The sequence below is a fragment of the Acyrthosiphon pisum genome, chromosome A1 (genome assembly GCF_005508785.2).
Source record: "Acyrthosiphon pisum isolate AL4f chromosome A1, pea_aphid_22Mar2018_4r6ur, whole genome shotgun sequence".
NCBI lineage: Eukaryota > Metazoa > Arthropoda > Insecta > Hemiptera > Aphididae > Acyrthosiphon > Acyrthosiphon pisum.
Window position 1 is genome coordinate 130,203,653 of NC_042494.1, and position 21,344 is coordinate 130,224,996.

The window sequence follows — 21,344 nt, forward strand, 5'->3', positions numbered from 1 at the left end:
ATGAGTATTCGCTATATTATGTAGGTGCCTATACTAGAAAATATTTAAGGGCGTACGCGACAATAAACAACTAAGTATACTGGTTTGCGACAGAACTATAAAACTATTGATTTATCATAATAATATTATAACTTTATACCTATATTATAATATCATCAAATAAGTTCATGTAGGTATTTTATGTAAGTACTACCTACTTATTAATGTGATATGTATTCTTTTACGGCAATTATGATTTCATAACAATAACATTTCGATTAAGAGTAGATTTCGGCTTCCTCAATTACTTGACTTATAATAACAATTAATATGTTTGTAATTGCAGTAATTAATAAACGATAATATATTGTATTGGAAATATGCTATAGAGTCGATATTGTAAATTTATTATCTTTCATGTTCCCACCCGATCGTTTATATAGGTACTTACCGTCCGGGTGCAGATCAATTATAAATACATTTCTATGTTGCTGTTGTTCATTTCACCGGATGAGACTCGCGTCCTATATAATATTATTACAATGCACAGTGTGCAAAATATACAGGGTGGTTCACTGGTCAGTAGTCATTAGGAATGCTCAATCCCGTTTTTACTTCGATTATGTTCAGATTCTCATTTTCGAGATTTTTTAAATATTTTAAAAGAGTTTAAGACCATGATATATTTTCAAACACTTATATAGTACAGAAATCTACAGAATTCTGTTTTTCAAACGGGAACCAACTTCTTTTAAAATACATTATTTTTAATCAGATGATTTAAAAAAAATATACGAGGCAATGGTTATTTTAAAAATATAATAATTAATAATAATATGATATTAGCATTTTTCGTTTAGCATAATTCGTAAAAAATTATCTGTGCACAGTAAGCAATAGTACTATACAAGACTAATTATTACATCTATTCATTTATGTTAATAAATTAAATTGATGTAAAACTATAATATTAATTATTATTATCATTATATCAGTACCTATAGTACATGAAGTTCAATAACTACAACATCATTATTTAATTTTGATTTAGGTGCATCCAAATTTTCCAAAAAAAGTAAAAACATATACATACCCCTGTGTTTGAACGGCTGACAATAAAAATGGGAGGTAGGTACCCACACTTTTGAAAAATAATACATAAATGGTACCTACCTATAAGAAATCCAAGTATTTGAAAATATAGTTCTTAAGTAAACTAAAAAATTTTAAAAAACGGGATTCCTATTAACCGCATTTCCAAGGATAATAGAGAGTGTGGTGCTCGTTTCCCTTTAGAGTGCTTCGTAAATCATTCTGTATATATAATATCGAAACGAACGCGTTCTTACTATATAATATGTTCTACAATAAAACGTAGGTACGTTTAAATGCGTCGTTTACAGCAGGAAGCGACTGTACAATTTCGAATCGTATTCGAGTATTTCCATATCGTTTGGATTCGGGGAGATCTGTAGACCCATAAGTGGGGTGGGAGGTGGTCGAGGGAAACGCGCGAGGAAGGCGAAAAAAATTCACATTGCACAGTATAGCTGTACACGCCATAGGGAATAGAGTACGCCGCGGAAGTTGCAAATAATAGTAATTTAATACAAAATATTTTATTTCGAATCGTTTGTTACAATAATAATAGTATAATAATTATTGTAATTAACCGTATTTGGATGTGTGTGCGCGCGTGATAGTGTAATTATTATTATTATTATTATATAGTATGACGTCTGTGGAAATGTGTCACCGAACGATCAACAGCCATATTTCATATTATGTTATAGGGGTGCAGTGATATTATGATACAATAAACTTCGTGGTTTGTATTTATTTTTTACGAGTCATTCGTTGACATATTTTATCAACACACGTATTATCCGAATATAATACAAGGTGTAACAGAAAGCCTTGACAAATTAAATTAATTTTCTTCTAATCAATATTAAAAAAAAAAATTACATAGTTAATTGTCGCCCACGCTACAAGTCTGTATAAAATGTTTTGTTTTTATTTTTAATACTGAAAATAAAAAATTATTAATTTTATTACATTTTTTTTTAAACAACCAATTTGTAAATCTTATTTTTAAAAAAATCTGTTAAAACGTTTGTTTCAGTCAGGTATGTAGTATATATTTATAACTTTATAAAATATCAATATGTTTTTTTAGTAAATTAATTTAAATCTTAATAACTTTTTCAAAATATTATTTTTTTGGTAATTTTCATACACAATTACAGTAGTACTCCGACTATCCGAACGCCAATTAAACGACGTCCAATTAACTGGACGAAAAAAAAGGTCGGTCTTTTAAGAGGACGACACACCCGCATGTGTTTTCTCCGTCTGACAAAAGTGTAACATACCAAATTTACGCTCAGAAATTCAAGTTTTATGCCGTTAGCTTAAAAATTAAAGCAAATCGACCTATTATGAAACTTGATGGTAAGAACATTATCTGTGTTTTGTTGGAAGTTTTTTTTACAATAATTCAGTTTGTAAGTGAGTTATAACGTGTATAATAAATGTAAATTAAAAATGCTTATAATATACTTAAAAACTGAATTATCGTAAAAAAACTTCCAAAAAAACACAGATAATTGCGCCAATGGTCAGTTGTTATCTAATCGTCGCAAAGTTTAGTCTGTCAATAATTGTTATAACGAGTGAATTGTCGTGTTACAATGTCACTATATAACTTTTAAAATGTCATATTATGTTAATCATCCGGATATTTGATTATCCGGACCACCCTTTACATTAATTAGTCCGAATAATTGGAGTTCTACTGTATAGTAAATATTAACTCATTTATTATCCATATAATTTTCATAATTTTTTTCATACGTTTGACTTGCATCGATTTTTTATTTATTATCTGCCAATCCTTTCCGTTACACCCTGTAAATTATTACAACAGTTCTGTATCACGCGTAGGATCGATAGCTGCGAGATCCATAATATTAGGTGCGAATTGAATCGTCTGAGCCCGGAGGTGTATAATAAACGCCGCGGACGACGAACTTTTGACATCTGAGCGCAGCTTTACGGGCAAAGTGCGACCTACCTATATAAAAATATAGGTGCGGACACGTACGAGAAATGTATTAAATTTCAAATCGCGACCATTGTGGTGAGTATACATTTTTTCTATTTTTTTTATTTATTATAATATTAGTATACATTCGCTGTAATATATTTAATTTACAATAAGTAAATTCGGTCGTCGACGATTATTATGGGTACACCTCTAATACATGGCGCGATAGCGGGGATTCTCATTTTAAAAACGTCACCACATGATACTCCTTAAGTAGGTATACTAAAAAAAATCTCAATAATTTGAAAGTACGGTCTTAAAGTAGGTATATATTTAAAAATTCAAAAAATCACAATTTGAATAAATGCATTATTAAAGGAAAAACATTTTGGTGGCCATGCTCAGTGAATATATACGCATTTCGGTACCTACCTATATATATATTTATAGGCACAAATCTGACGAATCATTTACCTGTCCGTAATACCTATTATATCTATTCGAATAGCATAAAATAAGTAATGGCTTGCAGTAATAATTTTTGACGACTTTATGTCTGAATAATCGTAATGCTGGTTTTATAACGAATAAAATATATTTTGTATTTTGTGAATTTTATCGTACCTAATAAATATTACATACAAATTACAGTTAGTTTAAGTTTGCCCCCCCCCCCACGAATATGTTCAGTGGAGCCCATTATCTTGAAGAATAAATAAAAACAATTCGAAATAATAATAACAATAATAATAATAATAATAATAATAATAATAATAATAATAATAATAATAATACTATAATAGTATTAAATAATCCATATGACAGGCCGGTGAGTTGCAATTAGGACTATAATAATACTATATCGACGTTACTGAGTTCTCGTCGCTATTTATCCAAAGTCGATGTATCACTCGTTAGCTACCTATTTCACTAAAATCGATTAAAAATACATATAATTATTGACATTATGGTATTATACTTATATAATTTATTAATGTTTGCGTATAACGTTATCGCTGTGGTAAGTAGATAAATATCCGACTTGTTCGTTAATGTAACCTATGCAATGATTATAATAATATGGAATAGGTAATGCAAAGTTGCAGAAAATTTAAAAAATTGGTATTATATCTAGTCTTTACAATAATAATTAAACTAAAAATAGAAACGAATTTCGGTTAAGGATTGTATATATTTATAGCGCCAATTATAATAGGAAAATAGTAAAAAATTACATAATAAATAATTATTACATGGGAACCAAAATTATTTAAACTAAATGGTTGATTTATTTTATTTCTTCTAATATAGTGTTCTATGTTGGCACTTTCATAAGAAACCATAGAAAAATTAACACTTACGACGAATAAAATATATCCTGGCCATACTTTTAATATTATTTTATTTATAATATTATAATTATTATTATTAAAATTTCATTTCAGAAAAAATCATCGAATAAAACATTATATTCTGTTAAATAATTGAATGAAAAATACAAATATGAGAAATATTAAAAATGTATATAAAAAAGTAAAAAAGAAAAGGTGACTCCTAATAAAAGATAAAAATTACAAGAGTTGGAATTGTGCTTTCGTAAGTTTTATTCTTTCTATTAATTATTATTATTTTGTTTAAAATTGGAAGCGTAAATTATTTTTAAAAAATATTAAATTTATAACAAAATTTTATTTTTTAATCATTATGTAAACTGGGTAGGCACTTATCTATAAGAAAAAAGACTAACATATTTTCCCTCTCTATTGAATACACCGCAATTATACATGAACTTTAAATTTTTAAATGGTAACATAATAACAGTTTTTTGTGTTATCCTGAATTTTTATGAGCTGATTTTATTGATATCAAAATGTATTTTAATCATCTTATTATTGTTTCCACAAAACTACACAATATTAATTATTTTGTTATTATTTCTATGACTTCTGTACCTTAATATATTTTATTATTTTTACAAAAATATTTTTAATTATTATGTTATTGTTCTTATTATTATCGCACAGTCGAACTTTTTAATTCGGAATCCTCCATACACCGAAATTTTTCCAGGTCCCTAGAATTTTCTATGACTGATTATCCTTGGATATCTAGAATTTTTTTGACGGTCACTTAAGTTTCGAGTTAACCAAGTCCTACTGTTTATCAAATTTATTAGGGTGGAATCATATTGTAAATTTATTATTAATAAAAGTGAAATAACGTTGGTTATCAAACTAAATTATTTTGGTTACCATTAGAAAATTAAAGTTATTGATAATATTATATTTGTATATGCAACAGCGGGATTGTGGATTTTATTAAAAAAAAAAAATAGATTTTTTAGATATTTGACATATTATATTTTTATTTAATTTCATGATTGAAAAAAAATACTAATCCGGATAGATATTTTTAATATTTTTACGAATCATAAGTAACAAATAAATATATTTGTAGTATTAGCTTATAGTTTTGTAGTAGGTAATTTAATTCGATGTGTTATTAATTATTAAATTATAATTATGTAAATGTATGTATATTTTCTAGACCTTGCAATGATTTTAAGTAATGCAGTTATCTTTATAACCTATTATTTAAATTGTTTACTGAAAACCACATAAATCGAAAATAATAGGAGGCCGAATGAAAATGATGAAGAAGAACTCTGTTTTAATTGAAGCTGTGGTTTCCATATTGTTATGTTCAGTCATTAACGACGGTAACTTGATTTATTTACACTTGCAATTTGATACATTAAAATAACCTTAACACAACTACCTTAATACCTAATTGCGATATTTTCTTTTCGCAACTATATTAATTCTGAACAATATTCTTCTTCGGATTTTCAGTCCACTATTGAGTACCATTGCTGAATGCTGATATTACAAATCCTCCCCATCTCTCTCTGTCATATGCCGGCTATAGCCTATTTGGTTTCCATTTTTGATTTTTTCCAAACGGCTCCCGTTTTACAAAAAAGTAAATTTCCAAACTGCTTTCGTTATCGAAAATGGTTTGGTGTTTTTAAAATTGTATGCGCAAAGTAAAATAAATTATAAAAAAAATTCTGTTGTTGAATACCGGAGCCGTTTGGGAATTCACGTATTCGTAAACCTTTTTCGACGGGAGCCGTTTGGGTTGTACCGTATGCCACGTCAAAAGTCGCGTTTTTTTTCTATCGTGTATGCCTTGAGCTACAACGTCCACCCAGTGAGTGTTGGGTCAACCTAATGGTCATTGGTAGATAATCCCATTGTTTATTTTGTTAGACAATACTTCTTTTATTAACAATACATTATAATAATATAATACTATATTATATACATTGATATTCCTCGACAATTTCGCTTGCAGTTATATTATTATAATTGCATTGAAATACATAATTTACGAAACGCTGTGGTGCCTGCATCGTCGTTTCGTGCTATTAGGTATCACTTATCGCTTTCAATCAAGTTATGTACGAAAAACATATAAATTCAATTGTTCCATGGCTCGCGGTGTATTACTGCTTAAACAAATCAAATTGATTAGATTAACCCGAATAAGAATAATTATGTTATTGCCAAACATTCGAGGAATTATATCGATGATTTTTTATTCCTTCACAATATATGACGTGCTTATTGGGATGTGTATGTGTGTCTATTGGTTAATATCACACCATCTATGTACACGAAACATGCCCAAAAATATTATATTAATCAAAGCATTTTATTCCAGTCGAATCGAAGCCGTCTTCAATTCGTTACGAGTGGGTATTACAATAAATATTTAACCTTAAAAATAAATAATAACACACTCCATTATTTAATGGACATTCACGCTAAATTAATGTTTTGTGTGGTTTTTTTTTATTCAGTACTTACTATTTTTAACAACACCGATAATTTATTTGTAAAAACAGTTTCAGGCATATTTTTCGGTTCTAGCGATTTGACTTATTGGAGATGCAAATTCAAACAAACGTTTCAGTGTCCGGATCCCGACGTGACGTTTTACTTGTACACGAGGTGCTTTTTTTTTAAATTTTTATTTTAATATACAATCGAAACTCGCGGCATACGAACGTTCGTGTGACCGATTGCAAACGTTTCATTATTATTATTGTGTGTGTGTACATAAAGTGATCTCAGGAGAAGGATTAAAATCGATATGAGAGACAAGTGGTCGTTGTACAACAGTGGTTGGAACCCAAATAAAAAGAACGTTATCGTCATACACGGGTTTAACGGAGCGGAAAATAATAGGATCATGGTCATACTGAGAAACGGTAATATTATCTTCTTTTTTTTTTTATTTCGCGCGAGTTAACAATATTATAATAATATAATAATATATTACATATTAATTACCTATTCGTTGTAGTTAACGATTATTAAACGTATATTATATGATCTGTGTCTGCGGTGCCACCGCGGTGTTTGACAGTTTAAAATAGTTTAGTCATTTTCCACAACACAACACTTAAAGGTGTAATATTACGACCCTATGCATAAGCACGTTTGGGGGCATATCATTTTGAGCCTTTTGGCATTACCAACGAGGTTAGCTCAATAGTATTCCAAAATGCAAAAATATGTTTGTACTTTTAGTATATTATGTACTAGTGTACTACTATTATTTTTACTTATGAGTTGAGATAATAATAGGTGATATTTTCTATTTATTTGTATGCTGTTAATTTATTATTTTTTCTCCTCAAAACGTTGTTTTATTTTTTTTTTCATATGTATTCAATGTATATATTTTTTTTACTACCTATTTTATTGTATTATCAACATTTACGTAGATACACACTTACATATTCTTTCAGTAGGTATTTTTTATTGTTTTTCTTACAATGTTGTTTACTTTTAAATGTGTAGAGTTTTGTGCTCATAACGTGTCTTTTGCTATCTTACGCTCTAACATGTTATTGTTTTCATAAATGCTCCCGAATGCTTTTACGATATTAAGGTACATTTTTGATAACACCCCATTAATCATACAATTGATTATATATAACATACTAAGATTTAATTTAGGTTTTTATTTTTGAATCTAATAAACATTTGGTCCTATAAGGCAGTACGATTACTTTAGGTGGAACTGTTTATATAACACAGTCACACACTTAACGATATAATAATAGCCATGTAGTCAATTCTAGTATATTATTATTATTATTAGTTGAAGTAGCGTAGGCACAAATAGTGTTAGGAATTCGAATTTTTGGGGGAAAGCTAAAGATTTTGGCGAAGAGATGAAAATATTTTTATATATTCCAATGTGTGCGTAAAATCTTTTAGGTTTTGTTTTTTTTTTTGGGGGGGGGGGGGTGGCTAGCCCACCAAACCCGCTATTTGCGGCTATAAGTAGTAGTAGTATATATTATTCATAAGTTCATAATGCTAATGATAAATATCTATAATGCACACGCACGCAAGGTTGGCGCACACTGGATCGAATTGGATTGGAATCAAATTTCTAACATCGGAACGGAAACAAATTTTGTCGGCACACAATAGTGTCGGAAAAAGTCGGAACTCCGAAAAACCGTATAATATGTATAGACAAATTTTGTTGTCGATACCCGTGAATGATGTTTGTAATTGAGATGTTTATATAAGTTTTTAAATATATAATAAAATGAGTTATACAAATGTCAATTAGTAATGAAGACGCCGTGATTTTAACTCTAGCTATCTTGGTACAAAAATAAGAAAACCCTGATTTTCTTAAGTTCTCTGTAATTTCTTCCCAAGTATTATTCTTCATTATTTAGTCGCAATACCAAATATTATTAATACGCTAGTGTTTTTTTTTTGTACCGTGCGAATTCGGGAATGTGAAATATAAAAAGCAGTAACCTATAACCAATTTATATAATAAAATAAAATAAAATAATAGTTAATTATTGTTTGCGACGGACGGACACAACGGGGATAAGTATAATAGGTAACTTCTGTTTAGAAACCTTAAACGGCTAAAATATAATATGTAATATGAAATACCTGTTTTTTCATACAAAACGATCATACAAATAAAAGGAGTAGCACAAGCGTATAGATACCGAACTGAGTGTGAGATAAGAAATGCACTATTTAAGAGGCTGTTAAATGTTGTTTAAAATAGTTTTATAGTCAAATTTCGTCCAATGGACGATATCATAATACAACCTCACACTTAATATTTTTTCGTCTAAAGACATTTTTAATCTTTAATTTTAATATGCACACCTATTAAAAACCAAGCAATGACACTAAATGAAATGAAATAGGCATGGACATCGAAAACAATACATATATATGTTACGGCCTACGGGCAAAGTGGAAAATTCGGACAATGTATACAATGCCCGGGCATAAGTATTAGCTATTAGCTTAAATTATACATTTAAAATATTGTGAAGTACATTTATTCTAACAATTACATAATTAATAATTAATTAATTCTTTTAATTAATTAAGACATTTATACATCTAGACTAAAGAGTACAAAATGATCAAAAGTTTATGCACGTCAGTAAGTACGTGTATTTTATTTGCGAACGCACAAGCGCTTGCGTTCGGGACACTCCGGAATCCGCATAAATATTTTCGTCCAACTATACTAGATTGGCTTCCGATCCAATCTGACGTGACGTTTCCGATGCAATTTGATTCAGTGTGCGGCAACTTCAAATCTTAATGTTATATTATTATAAATCGTATAAGTGTATAAGGATGAAACGATTTTACATTACATCTATCGTTATCATTGCGGTATATTATTTCACACGCAGCCTACTTGATGCGCGGAGACTTTAACGTGTTCATGGTGGACTGGAGTCCGTTGACCGTGTATCCCTGTTACCTGTCGTCGCTGAGAAACACACGATTAGTGAGTCAGTGCACCGCTCAACTTTACGCCCATCTCACTTATTCGGGTGCTTCTGCTTACCAAATACACTGCGTCGGCCACAGTCTCGGGGCTCACATATGCGGCATGATTAGCAATCACTTGACGGAGAGACAGCACAAGATCATCGGTGAGTAAAAAAAAAATATTATATACGACGATGGCGATGTTGAGTTAGGTTGGATTGACACAGCTCCTGATTTATACCTATAAGTCTATTGTGTATTATATTTACCGAGAACAATGTTCCAGCAAAAATAATATAAATTAGTTAAAAATTACCTATATCATCTATGACTCTGGTGTGGTTTGTAACTCTACATATTTGGGGATAGTAAGCACCACCCTCTTTAGAAAACCCTTTGAAAGTTTGAACAATTGTAATTCACGTCAATTTGACGTACAACGTGACACATAAAATCAAGTACTTACCCACCTAACTATTTACTATTGTCAGTAGGTATTCACTTGTGAGTGCCGAGTGCTTTCGTTGAAAACCATGCATTCGAGCGCTTGTCGTAGGTATATAATAATTGATTTATAATGCCATATCGCTTGAGAAAATGTGTATATTATCATATTAATTTGATGTGGATCAAACTTGAAAATCTTATATTAATCTCAATTAAATTAATTTCACTTCAACCTGACTACCTACTTATTCAATGTCTATATCATAGTGATGTATCAATAATATTTCAATATATCTACGTAAATAACTAAGTATGATAGCAATACTAATATACAAAATGATCAGTGATCACTAATAATTAAAATGGTATTAGTTTTTGGAAACTATAATATGACAGATGCATTTCTACTGACCCCAATACGCGTTAACTAGAAAATAACGACTGACGGAAGTAGATATTACAATAATTTTCAAGTTTCGACCGAGTTGAAACGATAGGCACAACCATCAAGATTTACATCCTGCAATTTACTCGCTCAATGCATATTATATAATATATATATATATATATATATATCGTTTATTATGATTTACGATCAATTGGCTTTGAAAAGCGAGTAGGTAATAAGTACACCACTTTTGTTTTCACTATAAGGACTCCTTTATATTCATTTACATTTGAAAGAAACAAAAAATTGTTACAATTTATTCGTATCGAAATGAGATGTTAAAAAACTGAGGAAATCGCTCTGCTGTATATTTGCAGATGTCGAGTGTACCTTGTCGTCGAGTAGGTCGTCACTGTAACGGAAATATTCAATTTAAATCTAATGATAAATCGTTGCATAAGACAAACTATTCTGAGCGGTCTATTTAAATTTCCTTTTTCAAAGTGTATTTAATATTTTATTTATCTAGTTATTTACTAGGTACTAGTGGTACAATGTGGTAGGTGGAATTAATCTTTTCTAAAAACAAATCGTGTTCATTGAATTATATTACTATTATATTATAATATTAAAGGGTCTTATATAAAAAATTACAAAAAGAGCAAAAATATTTTAAAAATTACCTAGAAAATGCTAATATAAATATTTGGTAAAAAAGGCAATCCCTGCAACAGTTACGTTCATTTTTTATGGTTTTCTTAAAAATTAGTTTTTTAAAAGTATTGGAAATATTTTACCCCAAAGTACCAACTAGATCCAATTTTCTACCAAAATGGTGAAAAAAATACGAAAAATATCACGTCATATATATCATACACATATATGACTCAACCAATACATTCATCGGAGTCGGTCAGAATCTAAAATGGATTGTTCTTATCTAATAACACATCGATTAGTTCAAACAAAAACACAATTAAACTCTTCAGTTTTATTATATTATTAGTATAATACATTAATACTATAATATTAGTATAAGTATAGATGTAAGAACCACATTTTATTATGATAGGTAACCGGTAGCTTAACCGGTAACCCGAACACCGATTTATGATCAGCTTTTCTTGCAGGTCATTGTTTTCAGACGTGAGCGAACAAGTTTATTACCACGTGTAAAAAACGCAACACAAATTACGCGGTTGTGTGTGCTGTGTAGAATGTTAAAGGAAAACGTATTTATTATCAATTTTTTTTTTATTATTATATGCGTTCTCTAATGTTTCAGGTTTAGATCCGGCAAAACCTCTGGTAGACTTGTTTACGAGGGACGAATTTCGATTGACGAGGGATGATGCTGATTTCGTAGAGGTCATACACACAAACTCTGGAGTTTACGGAGAGTATCCTCAGATAGGACATGTCGACTTTTGCGTAAACGGGGGTCGCATGCAACCAATTTGCACTAGCCAGGCAAATATCATACGTAATATATATATATATATTTTTATAACAGTTATCAAAAATATATATTATATTATTTGGAATAAAATTCACATAGACAACGTTACAATCAATCATAGGTGTAATTAAAAAATTTAAAACTATAATAGTACTAAGTGAAATTAACACAGAAATTGTAACAGTCATTGAGTTATTGGGAGCAAATCTCGTTTCTCTCGAATTATCTGGTATGGTATATATATATGCTATACAATATAATTAATATAATATTATAGTCAAAGTTAAATCATAGATTTATCAACCGGCTCTGACAAGATCCATTGGGCTTACTTAATTTTACCTGCGGGGTTTAATAATAAATAATAATATATAATAATAACACAAAAATAATGGCCATGCATAGTTTTGGCTTACCTTATACATTTTAAATGAAAATGAAAAACAAAATCATAATTGAAATAATTAAATATCCAAACAAACAATAATGTTTTCTGTGCCATTTTTATATTGTAGATATTTCAAAAAAATTCGTAAATGTGTACTTTTTTGTTTGTAGTTATCTGAATTTATAATCAAATGCATTGTCACATGACTATAATTAATTTTTGTTGCTGTAATGTTCTCAGAAAACCAGTGCAAAAAATCGCAGGAATAAAAGAACGATTTCAAAAATGAATAAACATGTCTGGATAACGAACGTTATGCGTGCACTGTGCTCTAAAATATGACGAAACAACTACTTGTTAGGTCTGTTAAATATTATTTTGAAATTCAATTTCAAAGATACATTTTACCAAAAACAAAACTTATAAACTTCACATGTAACCTTACGTCTATAAACACAAACACTTTTGTAAAGCTTACCGGATATTAATATATATTTGACATCGTGTTGAAAAGCATTTGTTTCGTGCCCATGTGCACATCGTTGTCTTTATACTCTGTATAGCACAAATATGGCCTTAGCTTAGACCTTTAAACTAGTTAAAAAAGTATTATTTCATTTTTAAATTTTTAACACTACTAGTTATAGTTACCTAAGTTTATAATTAACTTAGCGTCTAAGCCAGTTGAAGAATCCATTGTGTAACAACTTCGTTCAGTTAATTTGAATAATAATACATTAAGTCAAAATCATGTTTATACTATCTGCTACAATTATGGTTACAACTAATTAATTAATTACTTTTTTGTCCAATCAACCTTTTTAATATAATATATACAGTAGACTCAGTGCTTTATTGAGAAACATTGGCTGCATATTATCTTATCCCAAAAATCCGAAATAAAAAAAATAAACATAACAGTGTAGATTTATATATACATAGAAGAATATTTTTATAACATACTAGCTGCCCGACCTTCCTCCGGAAGAAATTATTTTTTTATATGACTATTTTTTGGCTATACAAATAATATAATATAATTACATATTTTAGTTATTGTTATTGCTAATTTCTGAAAATTGTATATTCAACATTTTGAATTCAACCACTGGAATGGTACATTTTATTCTTTTTATCATAGATTAGAGATAAGGTAGAAAAAAATGTACTAATAAATTATTTGTTCAATGAATAATATATATTTCAAATGGAAAAATGCAAGTGCAAATAAAAAATAAATAAATAATTAATAATAATAATAATAATAATAACAATAATAAATAAACAAACAAACCGGTTTCCTTCGTCTCCAAAATCAAGTTAGATTCTTATATACAGAGTGTAACAGATAGAACTGACTTTTGGAATAACTTTTGTTTTAATCAATATTTAAAATTTTTTTTTTTATATATAATTTATAGCCACTTGCGCAATTGCGCTACATGTGTAATAAAAAAAAATTATTTTTATTTTTTAATACCGAAAATAAGAAATTTTAAATTTGATTTAAATTTTTTTGAATAAATTCAAAATAGCCAATTTGTGAATCTGGTTATAAGAACTATTTGGATGGTAAAAAAATTTATCTAAATCAAGTAGTTTATTTTTTAGAATTTTTTTAAATATCAGTATTTTTTTGATTAAATTAATTTGGAACGCTATAACTTTTTTAAAAATATTATTTTTGGAGATTTGCTAACATGGATATATTTTTAAAACTCTTTACTAACCCTATAATTTTATCAATTTTTCTCATAAAATTAAGTAGCATAATTTTTTTTTTTTTTTTGGTCAGTTATTTCTATTACACCTTGTATATAGATTACGTTAACTATAAACGTGGGTTTAGAAACCTAAAAAGTACATATTGATTTAATTTTTAGAAACAAAAAAGTGATAAATAGAACTTTGTTTATTACTTTTCACTGATTGTTGACGAATGTAGTTTGGAAAAAAGTCAAAAGCACTAATAAAGATATAGAATATAGATATAGACAAAAATGTCCCAATTATTCGTTTTCATGGCCCAGATAAACATGAACATTTACACTACAGTCATAAGTTTATTTTTGTAATTGAAGAATGGTTCCGATTAAGCGGTTGGCCTAATTAACTGGTATCTCCGTGAAGGGGAGTCTACTATATTATAATTATTTTAAATATAAATAAATATTCCTTGGTTCAATAACTTTGTTGACGCTAACGTGTGATTGCCTAAACCACTAAAGCTATAATGAGCAATAAAAAGTATAGGAGAGTATAGGATGCACCTTTAACGAAATGTTTGATTATTAATTAAAAAAAAAAAATGAAAGTGGCACAACCAATGTAACATACATATTAGGTACACATAATATTATGTGGTCCAGGTAATTAAAACAAAAACCATTCAAATTCTTTTTAACTGAGTTGAATTAATAATTTTCTCCATATCGACTTTAAACTTTTCTTTGTAACTTTAAGTATAACTTTAATATTGATTATTAACTCCTAGATTTGCATTCTTTTAACTAACTCGGTCACACTTAATTTTTTTCATTAATTTGCTCAACTTTCTTAGAGCAGATGTAGTGTTTATCCATGATAGACTCAGAGTGTTTCGGTTAACGACGTGAAAGGACAACGGAAACGTTATACAGCTGCACAGTGTGCACGCGATACTTTTGTGGCATGAACAAATTATTATATTAAATGTATATGTTAAAAAAAAAAGAAAACACTTCATTAACGTTACGCATCATACCAATCTCATTATTATTAATATTATCATTAGTGTTAACGTAGAGAGATCATCAATTTTTTTTCCTCTATAAAAACGCGATGGGTGTTTAATGGCAGCTCCGGTTGGGCTAAAACACATACTGCACGGACGATGTTTATCTCTGAGATAAATATAGGTACCACACGGTATAATATGATATATGTAAAACAACTGTAACAGCATCAGAATTTTTGTCCAGCGTGTTAGCCTTAGCACAACATTATTATTATGTAGATCGTCGAAACACACCTAATTATGCGAGATTAGGAATGGTATGTTTAAAACACCGTAAAAAACTGCATTTGCATAAATCTTAGGACGCGCGTGGTAGAGTGTTTCCGCGGACCATAAAGTATTTTTTACTTTTGTTTCCGACGAATACCCACTATACGATACCCATCTAATATTTCTATGTGTTTACCTATGTATAATATAAGAGCCTACGATATCGACTGTTAGAAGGCGAAAGTAACAAAGCGACAGTAGGTAGTTTCACTATACTTTAAGGCTTAGGTTTTTATGAAAGCTTTAGGAATCCTCAAGGTCATTGTTCATTCTATATATTATAATACTACCTCAGCCGCTTGAAAACTATTTAGTATTTACTCAAAAAACGACATTTGATAAGTTTATTAATTTACAAACATTATCGCGTCTGCTCGTTCCGATAATGTCAACAAAAAAAAACCACCTAAGGAAAAGGAATAGGTAGCACATTTTTTATCGTGTCAATTATAGCATGTGGTAAATGATAAACAACAAGCTGATATTAATCGGTTAATCTACTCAACTTTTAGGAGAGTCACATGTGAAAACAAAACATGGCACTTGGCGCCAAATTTTTAGTATTTATATTTATAGTAATAAACTTGTCCCAAAAAATAAAAATTAAATAACTCATTATTAAATTACCAGAGGAACGCTATAACACTAATTGTGCATACCAAAACATAAATTGCCCCTAAACGTCACGTGGTCCCTTTTGCTTTTTACCATTCGATATGGTCTTATACAAAATTTCGTAAAATAAAAACGTTTAAAAAAAAATACGTAACATAAATGCAAAAATGTAACCTTTGAAGTTATACTTATTATAATAATAATATTATAATATTGTGTACGAAATGTCGTAATGCATCACGTTAATGCTACGGATTGACCAAATGATTTGTACATCAATGACGACACTTTTTTTCGATAAATGTATGTTCAGAACAATCGCGGTGCAGTCATTTCAAGAGCGTTTGTTATTATGCATTGTCACTATCGAGAAGGCGCAATATGTTTTTGGGCGTACAATGCACGGAAACTTGCGACTCGGTGATGCTTCCGTCATTTTCGAATCGGATCGATGTCATACCCATGGGCTTACACACTCCAAAATGGTAATTATTATTAGGAGTGTATCAAATGTATATATTTTAATTGTAATTGGTTGTGGGCAAAGTTGCTTTTTATATATAAGAAAAATCGTATAGTATATAATATTATTTACAATAACGAAATATTACATAAATTCCAGCTATTTGGAGGGTTCTGAATTCGAAATATTTCTATACAATTTTGAAAAATATTTTTTAACTTTAAAACTTAGGTAAGTATTTTGTTATAGATGATTATAAATGATTTCTGATTAGTGATTACACTCAAAAAATATCGATAATGAATGACCAAGGTTTACGAACTACTATGTTAATATTGCTATAGATTAGATGTAGGTATAAATAGTATTATATTATCGGTTGATTTATTACTTATATCAATTAGGTCCCTATAATATTATCCAAATATTATTTGTTAATTATTTATTAGTATTCGATACAATAAACCAAATTTAAAAAAGGTTCTCTTGCTATAAGTTTATAACTATTAACTTTTAGATGTAAATAAATAATACAATTTTTTTTTTTAATTTTTACGTATAATAAACCTTCTGCAGTGTGGGGTATAAAAGAACTCTATGATTATCGGTAAAGCTTATCTCTAATAAGGACAAAATATTTATTTTTAATATTATTTAAAAATCATACATTTCAATAAACATACATAGTCATCGAATTTTCCAATAACAATATACCCACTGCAGTATAAGTCAATAATATAATTACATGACAATATTAGAAATATATATTATAGGTAATTAATATTTTATCCGTCACTTGTTATGATATTATAATACGAGTATGTGGGTTAATCGTAGCGTTGAATAAAAAGCAAAGTTATAGGAGAAAAGACATTCGTTTATTTTGTTTTGTAAAAACTGACATTATAATATATAATATACTAAAATATTACGTCGATGTGAAACTCAAGAGCAATTGTTTTAAATACATAATAAATATACACAAGTTACAACGAACCATTAGAATTTTCGATATAGACAATCAGAGCGTGTAGTCATGTCAATGTGCATACGATCCGTGGGATTAAAAAATAGGCTTTTTGACGTGCGTGTTTAATGTTTATTTTAATGTAGGTATACCTACTACCTAGGTAGTGTTCAATTGTTTTGTACGTTTGTGTAATGAACTTATTTGGTTCGGGTCCGTTTATCGTACTATACGGTAGTTATTCCGTATTCGTATATTATATCAGTCATCAGATGCTGATATTTTTTTCTCCTACTAATGAAAAACATTGAATCATTAGAGTTGTAGTATAATAATATACTCGTACAGAATAAAATGTTTCAAAATACATCTTATACATGCTCTACATTATAGGCTTAATGACGTCTTTATTTTCATCTTTAATTTCCAATCACCATTAGCGTCGTATTCCATTTTCATTACATGCCTACTTAATTATTTTAAAATCAGAATAGGTATACCTACTGGCTACTGTATAATTTTTTTCAAATTTATTGACCCGATTAAACCGTCCGTCAACCCGATCAAACCTGTAATTATGACGGGTAATAACTAAGGAAGTACCTATATATTCCAATATTTGGAACCAAAGAATACAACATTCTCAACTCTTTAATTAAATTATTAAAGTATTAAAAAGTTATTTAAAATAGATCAAATTCACACTTTTGGTTCTGAAAAAGAAAACGAACAAATAGTGGTTTTAGGACGTATAGAAACATTTTTTAGAGTACTATTATACAGAGTGATTCACCAACAATACTTGTCCATTTTTTATCTTCGAATATGCATTTATTATATTTTCAAATACTTTTATTTCTTATATAATTGTAGAAGTACGCTTGGGCATATTGAACTTCTTTTTCTAATGAGCGCCATTATTCTTAGGTACACCTGTTTAAAAAAAATTAAAAATTTGATCGATCTAAATCAAAATTCAAACGAGTATAGGTAATGGTTTAAATATATTTTAGTCTTGTAATGACCATATAATTGGACAAAGTGTATAAACTATACAATTTAAATTAATTAATATTAATTAGTAAATATTAATATTACTATACCGAAAATAAACAGTCGAATTATCATAATATCTTCTAAACCGTTGCCATGAACAAAAATAGTCCTTAATACTTACATATAAAGTTATAACTCAGAAACTACTGGTTTGAATTTCAATTTATACACATTGACATTTTCTATGATTTTCTTGATGTCTAACAATTTACAGTGAAAATGCACAGTTCTCGTATCTCGCATGCAAAAAAAATAAGTTCGAATCGGCGCAGGACATCCCATTAAATAGCATTATAAATCTATTTAATTCAATAAATGCACTATTAAAGGAAAATGGGATTGACCATTCTTGGGAATCACTGAATAACTGTACTTACTTACATATATATTATACTTGCCAGGCGATGTATTATAATAACTTATAATGCGTGTACGTAGTAAATTCGAAATTACGGATGTATATCATTATTTTCATATTTATTATTATTGTTTATGGAATAATCACGGAGACAATAATTTACCATACATGTTCGTACAATTAATATAAGTTTTCTTTTTCACAACTGACATTTTCGTATTTTGTTTTTTGGTATTTCGTGCCTGAATGTAATCGAACAATTGTTATTATTAATTATTATGTATTATTTTTCTATTTTTTTCCAGACCCTTAAATTGTTGTTTACTTGTTTGTGACTTTGAATTAGATATAATATAATATAGATATCACAAAAGTGATAGTTAAATATTAAATTTGTACCTATGCCTATACGTCATACAGCAGCAAAAACATGAACTATATTAAGGTCATTATTAATTTAGAAAATGTGTTTAGGTACTTATTTGCAGTGGTGGCTTGAACTTTTTTTTCTTGACTCATATTTTACTCACTTATATATTTCTGCATCACCCACCCTAAACATTTATTCACTGTTCTCCAAATAATAATATAGGTTGTTAGTGGTTAAATAATGGTTAAATAATCCTTGAAAATTTTTCAAACTATCTTTCCCAACCCTAGGACATCCACTCATTAATATTTTTTTGAATCACGTGATTAATTATACCTCCTTTGATCTGCAAGTCGTCCCTGCTTTGTTTTTATTCCCAATATTGTAATCAGTCAGTAAGCTCAAATAACGATGAATATTAAATTATAACCTATATGTAAATTTTAAATATTAAATTGTAGTGTATTATTGTATGTTTTAGGATTAGAGGGACATTTTACGTCGCATACGAAGATCCAGATAACTTTTGCCGATTCGATGGATAATAACGTACATATTAATTGTAAACAAAAAGTACAACTATATTAATATTATGTATTTTATGTAATATAGATAAACTTGCCTAATGATTTGCTATTAAATCAATTTTAATATTATGTATAGTTTTCTATTACCTCATTATATTGTAAAAACTGACAAGAATGCCACAGTTATTGTTATTTGTTGCGTGTCTTATGTTTTAATTGATTATGATGTCATTGTATTATTACGATAATATATTTAATATTTATACACGATAGTATTATATTAATTTTCTGATGTGTTGTAAGTTGTAAACTAAACTATGTGTCATATTATCATAATTTATTTACATCACAATATTGAAGTCTATCTTAAAATTATAAATAATATAATATTATGTTAAGTCCAAGATACTCATATAAAATAATATAGGATTTAAAATATAAATTGTATTAATTTTAAATTATACTATACATTTTAAGAAAAATATGGTCGAATTTATAATTTTTTTGTAAAATGAATGGGTATATTTTATTTTATTTAAAATACATATTATGACGTGTATTATAATACGATTATTAATAACTTATACAGAGTGTACCACAAAGAACACGCTTTTTAAATTTGTCACATTTTTTAAATTTTTGGTTTTTGGAAGTGGTCAAATGCCGAATATTGATTTTCATTGTCAAATCGAATGTAAATATATAGAAATAAATGCATTTCCATTAAAAATTTTACTGATTTATCCGTTTTTAAAAAATGTTTACTTAATAGGTCACTCTATATTATATAATACGTTACTCTATAAATAGTCTTAATTCGTGATTCACAAATCCATTGGGACAAAACAAAAATACTTTTAATACAGTACCTAGTAGAGCAGAAATGTATCTGCGCATAGGCCCCCAACATCAAATTGCTGACCGACGTACTAAATGTTTTTGCGGGCCTTATAAAAAACATCCAATAAAATACAACTCATTACAATCGATATGGGTGTCTCATACACGATTTCTAGGTAATTAATGGTTAAAGTAAGAAAATTAATTAATATATTGTATAAACCACATTTATTTTATATCATAAAATATTATTTGATATATTCAATTCATATCAAAATTTTAAAAATTACAAATTCATTATAACGAGTCCCTAAAATAGCTGGGCCCCTGTATTCTAGATTCAACCAACCCCATTTGTGGAAACCCAACATGTATGGGTGTATTTTTAAAAAAATTTGGTTAACACGCACATTTAATAATTATAAGGAATATGATGTACTTATTGGTTTCGAAGCGATTTTATACGTAATACCATGACTCACAGCCTACAGGAAAAACTCTCATGCTGCACATAAAATAGTAAGATTTCAATATTTATTTA

At 28.5% G+C, this 21,344-nt stretch overlaps 1 protein-coding gene across 3 annotated transcripts; it reads left to right on the plus strand.

Moving 5' to 3' along the window:
• Positions 1-1,483: 1,483 nt before the first annotated feature.
• LOC100159259 (phospholipase A1 1-like) lies at positions 1,484-20,136 on the plus strand. Of its 3 annotated transcripts, XM_029488327.1 has the most exons (9): positions 1,484-1,807; positions 2,926-3,121; positions 5,576-5,747; positions 6,939-7,044; positions 7,159-7,304; positions 9,798-10,043; positions 12,000-12,197; positions 16,536-16,707; positions 19,918-20,136. In XM_029488327.1, exons 3-9 carry the CDS (start codon positions 5,672-5,674, stop codon positions 19,979-19,981), a joined length of 1,008 nt encoding a protein of 335 aa, XP_029344187.1. In that variant the 5' UTR covers positions 1,484-1,807; positions 2,926-3,121; positions 5,576-5,671; the 3' UTR covers positions 19,982-20,136. The 3 variants fall into 3 exon arrangements, with proteins under 3 accessions (XP_029344187.1, XP_001951571.2, XP_029344188.1); XM_001951536.5 differs by lacking the exon at positions 1,484-1,807 and having other exon boundaries at positions 2,584-3,121; XM_029488328.1 differs by lacking the exons at positions 1,484-1,807; positions 2,926-3,121 and adding an exon at positions 4,558-4,624.
• The last annotated feature ends 1,208 nt before the right edge of the window (positions 20,137-21,344 follow it).

What these genes read in the sequence shown, in the direction of transcription:
- LOC100159259 (XM_029488327.1), top strand. Translation starts at nt 5,672, where the DNA reads ATGAAAATGATGAAGAAGAACTCTGTTTTAATTGAAGCTGTGGTTTCC. An exon ending in ATGTTCAGTCATTAACGACG is followed by an intron (nt 5,748 to 6,938) that starts GTAACTTGATTT and finishes TTGTAAAAACAG; the next exon opens with TTTCAGGCATATTTTTCGGT. An exon ending in GGCTTACACACTCCAAAATG is followed by an intron (nt 16,708 to 19,917) that starts GTAATTATTATT and finishes TGTATGTTTTAG; the next exon opens with GATTAGAGGGACATTTTACG.